Below are 10,914 nucleotides of genomic sequence, written 5' to 3'. Positions count from 1 at the left end.
ATTTTACTAATCCAAAATTAGCATAATTAATTCTGATTCAAAGTAATGGCCAGCATCACCCTATCACTGCCAACCATGCAAAAATAAAATGTAGCATTATAAATTCTGAATCTATGTACTGATCACCATTGTCCCATGTCTGCCAACCATGTTGAGTGGTCCAAACATCATCTGCAGCCTGAAACTGAACTTTTGACTGGAAGTTTGGAGTGTATGCACTTAGCTGCATAGGAAAGCTATAGGATGCTCCCTTGCTCCCTATTTAGCGAATGACTTAACCTCCAGTGTGCTGTCTTTCTACACTGGTCTCAGAACAATTTGAAATGCACCTTATTTTCATCCTAACTCCATATAAAGCCTCTGAATGCAACATTTTCCATCTTTTGAATGTAACCATTGATAATGTGATAATGCACAGTGAATATAGGATTTCTAAGGCAAAAATAGCCCTACAGTCCTCGTCTGCTATCATTGTTTTACAGCATGCCGTTTCGCGATAAATTGATTAATTGATTTTCAAAATGGCATATCGGATGAAAGTAGAGACTCTAGTCTTTTGACTCAAATAGGTTTCAATCACTGATATATATATATATATATATATATATATATATATATATATATATATTGCTATGCCCAAACATTCCAATGCCCCTATTGTCTTAATAGGAGATCATCCCATTTCAGCGAGTAAACATTAGTCAATCAATCACCGATATTATATCTGAAATCTGCATGTACATCCCTACAACACAAATGTCCTACACATGTAATTATTTATTTATTTAAAGTCGGGAATTTTTCCTGTTTCTTGAAAGCCCGAGCATATATACCGTAAATCAAACAGTATCCACCTCTAACAAACTTCATCAGCGAACAATTCAGCTGAATGTAAACAAGTTCACTGAAACTGAGGTAAGATACAAACAGACATTTTCAGACTTATTTATTATGATAATCGAAGTGTTTGTTCAGAGTTACATGTTTTATGTTTTTATCAAAAAGTGCCTTGTTCTCAAGGTCACTTGAATAACATTGTGCGCTCTTGCTCCCTCTATCACGCACACAGCAGCCCCTAAGATTGAGGGAGACATGCAAAGCATAGCTGGTTAAAATTAAACTTATACGGGTTCAACTGGAGGACAATGAATTAAACTGACTACAGAGAGCACTTCAATGTGAAAACAAGCAAATCCTGGGCATTTAAGGCGATTTAGAAATCCCGGTCTGACTTTTTTTACGTATTATCACCCTAAACAAGCAGATATTACAGCTTTTCCTACTTACATTTCAACTTGTGGACAGTTTCCCCACATCCTTTGGTGATTCTTTGGTTGTGCTACACTGATAGACTGAATGCTATGACACCACAATCCGCATATATCTTCTCCCTCATAACGAATATTATCCATAACATGCAAATGAAACATTAAACATGAATGTCACTAGAGGGAGAAATGCAACTATCGTGTCTGCAGGTTGGACACGGTAAAAGGGGGTATTTTCTCCTGTCAGTCATTGACACTCTATGAGAGGTTGGGCAAACTAATATGACTGCTCAAACACTTCCGGTGGCTTCACCTCCTGCTGGCAGTTTAACGTTGCATCAGCGATCCAGTTCCATTAGTATATCAGTGGTTTTAATGTAAAAACGTATTGAGATTTCTTACCAGATGTAGTTTTTTTGGCATTTCTCCCAAAGACAAACTCCGCTGTGATCGGCGCCATGTTGTTTTGTCACATGACCTCTAAATTTTAACCCTTTAATGACCACTCAGAGTGTCCTGATCAGAGATCAGTTGGCTTACATGAAATGATATTATGCATAGCATATAGCGAAGACAAAGCATAATTTACGCGCATGAGGATGCGGGGTTGCACGAGGTTAAGGTAAAATGGTTCCCAAAATCATGTTTCCTGAAGTTATAACTTCTGAAAATTTTCAATAAAAATACATGAGGGTGTTTCAATAATTAAAAGGAATGCACCGGGTTCACTACAAGTTCAAATCAATCAACAGCATTTGTGCCATAACATTGATTACCATATACCGTATATAATTTCGACCTGCCCATCGTTTTGTTTTTTAAACAAAGCAAAAATTGCGGATACAGTAGCAAGAAAACTAGATATAGTCAGCAGGATTGGATTCTCCTTTGTTTTCTGCCTTTAAAATAATCATTACTTTTGGACAGATAAAAATCTCTAATTGATCGTAATAATTGCTAAATAAATAAATAATTTCTTTGGTATATTTTTGTATCAAGACTCATTGAGATTGACGTGCCATGCTTTAGAGTTTTTCCACAACAATTAATTATTGTGGTATCATTTCATATTTACCCATCCCTAAACAACATGTATAAAACAAAATGAACTGTGTTGGTCACTTTACATGTTGGTCAGACAGTCTCCTCCTGTCTAAGTGAGTGGTTGTTGGCCAGAATAAGCGATATAGTGGACCAGACTTTAAGCCAATAGCCAAAAGACTTCTTGGCTTCTGATGTACTGCAACAACACAATGAGCCATGTAAAAACAAAATGACATTAAAGTACACCACAGGAAGTCCCAGCAGGAAAAACAGGTCCTCTGCAGTTTACAAGGTCTTTTACGGGTCACAAGGTGTTGTTAAACATTGACATATTCACCTTGAATTTACTGATTCTTCACTGGGTATGAATGAAAAATGTACTTTAGGATCTTTGTACAACCAATATACTAAAGAGTTGATCCAGAGAGCAGACGTGTTGCTCAGCAACAGAACCTGCAATCAATTTATAATTAATTAAATTAATATACTACCAAATGTTTAAATGGTGACTTCACCCAACATTTTTGGCAGGAAATAAGCTATCTCAGGGATCACAATTGATAGCAAGGCTTGTCTAATCACGCAAGATGTATGGACTTCTCACATAAAAATATTTTACCTCATGTAGATCTGTTCTACAGTCACAAAGACATGAGTTTATTTAGCCAGACGAAGTCTTCCATCTTCATAGCCCATTAGAAATGCACCAGCTGGGGGGCCTGAGTAGCTCAGCGAGTATTGATGTTGACTACCACCCCTGGAGTCGCGAGTTCGAATCCATGGTGTACTGAGTGACTCCAGCCAGGTCTCCTAAGCAACCAAATTGGTCCGGTTGCTAGGGAGGGTAGAGTCACATGGGGTAACCTCCTCGTGGTCATAATTAGTGGTTCTCGCTCTCAATGGGGTGCGTGGTAAGTTATGCGTGGATCGCGGAGAGTAGCATGAGCCTCCACATGCTGTGAGTCACCGCGGTGTCATGCACAACGAGCCACGTGATAAGATGCACAGATTGACAGTCTCAGAATCGGAGGCAACTAAGACTTGTCCTCCACCACCCGGATTGAGGTGAGTAACCGCGCCACCACGAGGACCTACTAAGTAGTGGGAATTGGGCATTCCAAATTGGGGAGAAAAAGGGGATGAAAAAAAAAAGAAATGCACCATGAGGAGGGTTGCAGTATGAAGCACTTACATGTTTCCATTGATCATTGTATACCGACCCCCATCCCCCCTAGAACCTACGACCCTGCATTGAAGGAGGGATCCGATCCATATCTATTGAACATAGAAACTTGGAAGGGACTCTTTTGACTTGGGCTAGTATGCAGAACACCCTAGCAACGCCCGAGCAATCACCCATAACAACATATTAGCAACCGCATTGCAATGTGCTAAAAACTCCCTACATTTTCCACACACATTTTCCTCAGAAAATTGTAAAAAAATTGAACTTCTTAGTGTCGGAACACTATCTTAAATATTTTTTTGTTTTAAATGCGGTAGGAAGATAAAAATCTTCCCACAAACTTGGTTATTTTGACGCCTAGCATAGTTTCGACCAATTAGCTCGTTCTCTCGCGCATCCGTGTGTTGAATTTCCCACGCGCGCCATGTCATATCCGGTTTCAATACCTTGGACAGCTCCAGCTCGCGCTCCCACAACCTTTCCGCCTTGCAGCGAGAGAGATACATTCAAACTTTGGGTGTTTTGAGCTATCAGACCTCCCAGTGTGACGCCTCGCATCCATACCGGAGTCTTTAGGAGGCAGCACGACGCATAGATAGGGAGAAAACGGGAGGCACGAGACGCTCCGTTCGCGAGATGCCCAGAGACGGCTGCGCGAGACCGATTTGTGTTTCTCTGTCATTCCGTTGCTGAGAAGAGAGAGAGAGAGTGAGAGAGAGCGAGACCGGGGAAGACCGGCGACAGAGGAGAGTGGAGCAACGAGCGGGTCTTAACGAGGAACCGGACCGGATCTGCATGCGAGAGCGAGCCCGAGCGAGCGGAGGCGCGAGATGCAGCGCGTGAACAAGCTCTTGAGTCTCATCGTGCTGGTGCTGATGGGCACGGAACTCACGCAAGTAGGTCTATCGCCATCTTTACCTCCCACACACAAATCTAACACATATTAGACTGGTGAATTAGCGAGATTCGTGTAAAGAGATTAATGGATAGGATTACACGCTGTGTGATATGGAGAGTCCACTGTTAAGCATCATGACAGCAGACAACAAACAAGCGAAACAATCTGTGCGCGTCCAAGTTGCAAGCAAAGCCCATTATTTACGTACATATTTACAGCAATATAGACCCTGTGCATTGAACGTATAGATTCAAAAAGGCAGGTCACGCTTCACTTTCATATTACAGTATATTTAGATTCGTAGGAAAGACCGGGGCAGGTTGTCACACTGGGAAGTTATCTCAATGTCAGTAACTATGAGGTTTTGGGTCAAAAACACATTGCATAAAGTCTTGTTTTCTCTAGCAGTGGTTTTGCATGTTGATTTCAAACACCTAGTTCAAAAACTGTCTTAAATTTAAGTTGTTGCTATAATAGGCTATTTAATGGCTGGTTCCCACTGTGACAACTTACCCCACATAGTGTGACAAGTGTGTTACATTAGCTATACAATTTGGTAAAAAAAAATAATTTAGTTTTTTATTATTATTATTATTATTATTATTACTATTATTATTTTGTAGACAAGACTTTAATGTATTTGTCTATTCAAATGTTGACTCTATTCATAAAATATCCCACCCTGAGGAATACTTACTAGAAAAAAAGTGTGACACCTAGCAATAGTCTCCTGCTGTGTGCTAAGTAATGCTAAAGCACTATATTTATTTTGTTTGTTATTATTCAGTGGAGCAGCAATTGCACATGAGAAATTACACATTACTAAAAATAATAGGGGTTGGGGGTGAGGGGGTCAGGGGGAGGGGGTCATAGGCACCACTACCAATAATGGTTGCTATGCTCCTAGTAACATAGCCACAGCAATGTAAAGTGTTACCAAAAAGAACATCTTGAAAACAAACTGGAGCTTTACTCTGGAGAAAACAAGACCTGTTTGGCCATTCTTACAATACCCAATGCAGTGTTCTTGGCTGCTGCATATGCAAGCAGCACTCTTCACGCTTCAGTTATTACTTAACCAGCATCTCTGTGTTGCATGTATTTTCATATTGATCGGAAAGGATGAGCATTTGAACCGTACAGCCTGTATAAATGTTGCATTAGGCTCGCAGTGGGGCAGCATGCTTACTCGGCATGTGCGCGCAAGTAAATCTCAAACTGACTCTGCCAAACACATCAATTACCTCCGTGTGGCTCTGTTCATCTTCTCATCTCTGAGATTTACAGCCCATTGAATCTGTGACAATCTGGCATTTTGCTCAACTTTACCCAGGTTAGAGGATGACTTGCACAATGAGGCTGCAAACACTGACACAGTGAAATGAACGCTGGCATTTTATAACAATAAGAGACAATTAAGCTTTCAAACTCACACTCAACAAACATCAACTCCCACACAGTAAACAGAAGTCTACTGAGATTCAGTGAAATGACACGTATCTTATAAACAACGTTCACATCCAAACAAAGGAGATAAAAAGATTTATTAAAGCATATTACGCATAAACATACATTTATTACCTCTAGTTAAATAAACACGAAAAACCATAGGAGTTCAAATGTGCAAATTCATGGCAAAACAAAGTCCCTTAAAAATGCATTGATCTGGATTCAAATGAAGCACTCTCAATTCCATCTCACAAACTTTACGGAAATTGCTATTCTTTGATAATTAAGGTGTGCAAATTTAACTGGGTTTCAATTTGTTTACTTGTGGCTTCCAGTGTTGTGTATAAGATGGTTTGAGATGAGTCACTGTGTGCATTTGAGTTCTGTTTTTATTGTGTTGTTATTTTTGCATAGATTCTTTATTGACGGACATAATGGCCACCACAATAACTCAAACAGAAATACAGGGACGAGACCTGTTTCACGACAACCTATTACAGACAAAACACCTAAGACCACTCACTGAACACCACCTAAATACCACTCATGGAACATGTCCTACACCTAAACACTTACTAAATGCCTCCTATACCTAAACACCACTTACAGAATACCATATGCACAGTTCACAAAACACCACCTAAACACCTCTTACTGAACACCTATACTTAAACACCACTTAGAACACCACCTAAACTCAGTTCTCAAAACACAACTTACAGAACACCATCTAAACACTTTTCTCTGAGCACCTCCAATACCTGAGCACCATATACTCAGTTCACAAAACACCACCTAAACACCACATACTGAACACATCTAAATACTACTTACAGAACAGCACCTAAACTTAGTTCAGAAAACACTACTTACAAAACACTATCTAAAAATTTTAACTGAGCACCTCCGATATCAGAACACCACCTAAACTCAGTTCACAAAACTACTTACAGAAAACCATCTACACACTTTTCTCTGAGCACCTCCAATATCAGAACACCACCTAAACTCAGTTCACAAAACACTACTTACAGAACACCATCTAAACACTTTTCTCTGAGCACCTCCAATATCTGAACACCACCTAAACACCACTTACTGAACACCTCCAATATCTAAACAGTACTTACAGAACAGCACCTAAACTTAGTTCACAAAACACTACTTAAAGAACACCATCTAAAAACTTTTCACTGAGCACCTCCGATATCTAAACACCACTAACAGAACAACTCCTAAATATCTAAGAGCACTTCTAATATCTAAGCACCACCCAAGCTCTTTTCTCAAAACAACACTTACTAAACACCTCCTATACCTAAACACCACTTATTGAACACCTCCTGTACCTAAACACCACTTACCAAACACCTCCGATATCGAAACACCACTTACAGAACACCACCTAAACTCAGTTCTCAAAACACTACTTACAGAACACCATCTAAACACTTTTCTCTGAGCACCTCCAATATCTGAACACCACCTAAACACCACGTACTGAACACCTCCAATATCTAAATAGTACTTACAAAACAGCTCTTAAACTTAGTTCACAAAACACTACTTACAGAACACCATCTAAAAACGTTTCACTGAGCACCTCCGATATCTAAACACCACTAACAGAACAACTGCTAAATATCTAAGATCACCTCCAAGATCTAAGTACCACCCAAGCTCTTTTCTCAAAACAACACTTACTAAACACCTCCTGTACCTAAACACCACTTACAGAACACCTCCGATATCGAAACACCACTTACAGAACACCACCTAAACACACTTACTGAACACAACATATACCTAAACACCGCTTACCGAACATCTCCTATAGACCATTTCAAGTATGTACACAATAACAAAGGAAATAGAATGCTACTGGCCTGGGAACACTTCCAGTATCATTACCGGATCCTTTAAATAAGGCTCTGAGATTACATATTTTCTCAAAGAACATCAAACTTTTACCTGAAGTGACTTATCCAGACATGTTGTTGATACTGAGCACATCTACAAGGAGAGGCGATGAAACTGTATCGTAGTTTAGATGATCATAGTTATTTCCTCAGTGGAGAGATTGGGAATATTGAATCGCTCCTATTATAATCAATGAAACTTACAATTAGCTGGCATAAACCTTGCTCAGATACCAGAGACAAGATGTGTGCTACAGTTGTTAGTACTGCACGTATCCAGCCATCTCGCTTCATTGCAGCGGTTCATGCGTCCATTTGGGGTTGCTTTTTCGAAGATCTAAACACTTTAATTTCCGGTAGTTCCAGGCATCCAGGGAGCATCCAGCCACCGAACAACATAGTCCACATTTTAATAATTACATTTTATGGCAATCGTGTTAACGTTAGTAATGTTAATTGTGTTAAAGTCACTTTGAAGGAAGTGCCTCCTGCTGCTGTTTTGAAAGAGTTTGACAAATAGTAGGAAATGTTCAAGCAACAAAAATGTCACTTCCTTAAACCAACGAACAGTCCTTGAAATGGTCAATACTTAAACACCACTTAAACTCAGTCTACACTTTCAGAACACCTACACTGCTAAACTTGCATTGAAATGTTTACAGTCTAAGATTGTTGGAAAGAACAGGGTCTAAAGTGTAGTATTCTAATTTTAATTAATATAATTTTAAGTCAGAAAAATTATTTAGGCCAGAATGCAAGTTAGAACACCATAATTCCCTTGTCCTAGATACTGTATGTTCCAACCAGCTATTGGATTCAAATCGATCCAACCAATGTTGTGTCTGGAGGGCCTTTCATATCTACTGTATAAATATAATACATTAAGAATCAAGTATCAAATTTGTCCCGAGCTGGCTTGTGATAATAATGCAAAACACCACTGATTTGAAGAAGGTGTTGAGTTTGTTTTACAGATATTTTCAGGCATATGCAACAGCCCCTTGTTTCAAGGAGGAGATGAGTATCACCACTTGTGGTCCCAGTGGTGCTCTTACTGTCTTTTCAATTTGTGTTAATGTTCTAATTGTATTTCAGAATGTAACCTAAGTCCAAATGTTGAATCTATTCAAACCTCCATTAATGAGAGAATGAGAGAGCAAGGGAGAGAGAGAGGAAAATAGATAATGTATTCTCATTCTAAATGTTTGGCTCCCCAAGCTACAGAATGAATGAGATTACTCCTGATTACCACGGTGCAGATATGTGTCTTCTATGGTCTTATCACCTTCATGGAGATAAAGGTCATGAACGGAGTCTCGCACAAGAGAATAATCAAGCCTGTGGAAGAGAGTTATCATATTAGTAACGTTTGTGCATTTAATCGATTGTGTCTGGTTTTGTGTATGACAGGGAGATGAAGAGAGACTGTGTGTGTGTGTGTGTGTGAAAGGGAAACAGTACAAGCTGTTGTTTATTTGCTGGCATTTTACAATCCCATGACACTCAGTGTTTCTCTGTAACAATCCATAAATCACTCACTCACACACACACATAAACACACACACACACACACACACACACACACACACACAGACACACTTTTTAAAATCTCCAACAGGTTGCAAGACAGATCCATCATCAGCACAAACACACACTTAATCTTTGTACCAGTGTTGTCCATCATATTATCCTGCTGCATATGAACTGTAAAAGGGCGAGTGTGTGTCTGTGTGTTTATTATATTTATTGTATATCTTTATTGTGTGAGTAAGGCAGCATGAAAGAGAGATAGAGAACAGGTGCACACGAGGACACAGAAGTAAACTGTCATTAATGGCGTTTGCTAAAGCAAGCATCACTGTTACTATTTATTATACTTATTTATATATATATTTTTTTAAATCCCTATTATTAAAAAGAACATTTGTTGAAACCAAGCTGCCAAAACGACTCGTTCTCAACTTCCTCCACATTGTGATGTCATACTCAGAATCAGAATCAGAAAGAGCTTTATTGCTAAGTATTCACTGATTGAAGAGTCAGTTTTAAAGAGCACACAGATGAAATTGCGGCTGGAACAATGTCAAGGAAGCGTGCATGTACATTTAATGAGGATCTTCAGAAAGAGTTTACATTTCTTAAATAGGAGTCACAGACAGAGCCTAGCAAAATGAGGTGTGAGATTTGTGGAACTCGCTTTTCCATCGCCCATGGAGGCTGCACCGACATCGTGCAGCATGTTCATACAAAAAATTTGTGGATGCTGCTAAAAGTAAGTGTGCCACACCAAGTGTTAGCGATTTTCAGAATTTCCTAAGTTCCGAATCTGTCAAGGTGCATGTAAATGAAGGATTTTTTGCTTATCATTCTACTGTGCACGGCCATAGTTTACGGTCGGCTGACTGCACTGCGAAATTGATCAAAAAATTTTATTATCCAAAATTTTCTTCTGCCTGCACCAAATCTGAAGCTGTCATATGCAACATACACGCTTTTGTACAGCTGGACTATCAGAAATTACTGCAGCATGGCAACACATGTTTCCTCTCTCTTGGTCCAGCTCATGAAAGAATAATACACATTTTCAATGGTGTGCGTGCATACTTTCTTTCTCTAGAAAAATGCTCAAAGTGTCTAAGAGACATTTTCAGCAATCCTTGCACTAAACTTTGGATTGGCTTCGCACTCAAGCAAACAGCTACTTTTAACAGTGCACTGGAGATAGTAGAGCAAGACCACATATCAGCCATAGAAGTTGCTTTGCAAATTCATAACCTGAGAAAAGTCTTACAGGCCAGGCTGGAGGAATCATTCATACCCTCTGACATGAAAAAGCAGTTGGTTGCCCTGGTTGAAGCTGGTGACATGCTAGTGGATGATTTCTATTGTGCAGTGAGAAACTTTTATTCAGCATCGTTGGATTACCTCCAAAATTGGAGCCGCTCATTGGAGAACACAGAAAAACTTGAGTGGGTCCTACTGAGAGACATCCCAGAGTGGAAAGGCATTCAGAGCAGCCTCGAACACTTCTACTCCAGAATCCCCGCTCTCACTTTAATTGACGAAACCACGCTCTTTGATGAATGGGCTTGCGCGAAAAACATTGTCACTTGTCACATCACTGAGTGGAACATGAACAAGACGGCCATG

The 10,914-nt window shown here is 39.6% G+C and overlaps 1 protein-coding gene across 1 annotated transcript in view; it reads left to right on the top strand.

Annotated features, from left to right (window-relative positions):
• Nucleotides 1-3,950: 3,950 nt before the first annotated feature.
• olfm1b (olfactomedin 1b) overlaps nucleotides 3,951-10,914 on the top strand; it is a 45,978-nt gene continuing 39,014 nt past the window's right edge. Inside the window, exon 1 of the mRNA XM_051681143.1 lies at nucleotides 3,951-4,394. Coding sequence (XP_051537103.1) covers nucleotides 4,329-4,394 — 66 coding nt within the window. The 5' untranslated portion in view covers nucleotides 3,951-4,328. The remainder of the gene's footprint in view (nucleotides 4,395-10,914) is intronic.

This window comes from Myxocyprinus asiaticus, chromosome 40, assembly GCF_019703515.2.
Source record: "Myxocyprinus asiaticus isolate MX2 ecotype Aquarium Trade chromosome 40, UBuf_Myxa_2, whole genome shotgun sequence".
Lineage (NCBI taxonomy): Eukaryota > Metazoa > Chordata > Actinopteri > Cypriniformes > Catostomidae > Myxocyprinus > Myxocyprinus asiaticus.
The sequence above is the reverse complement of the archived record's forward strand: the minus strand, read 5'-3'. Positions and strand labels throughout refer to the sequence as shown.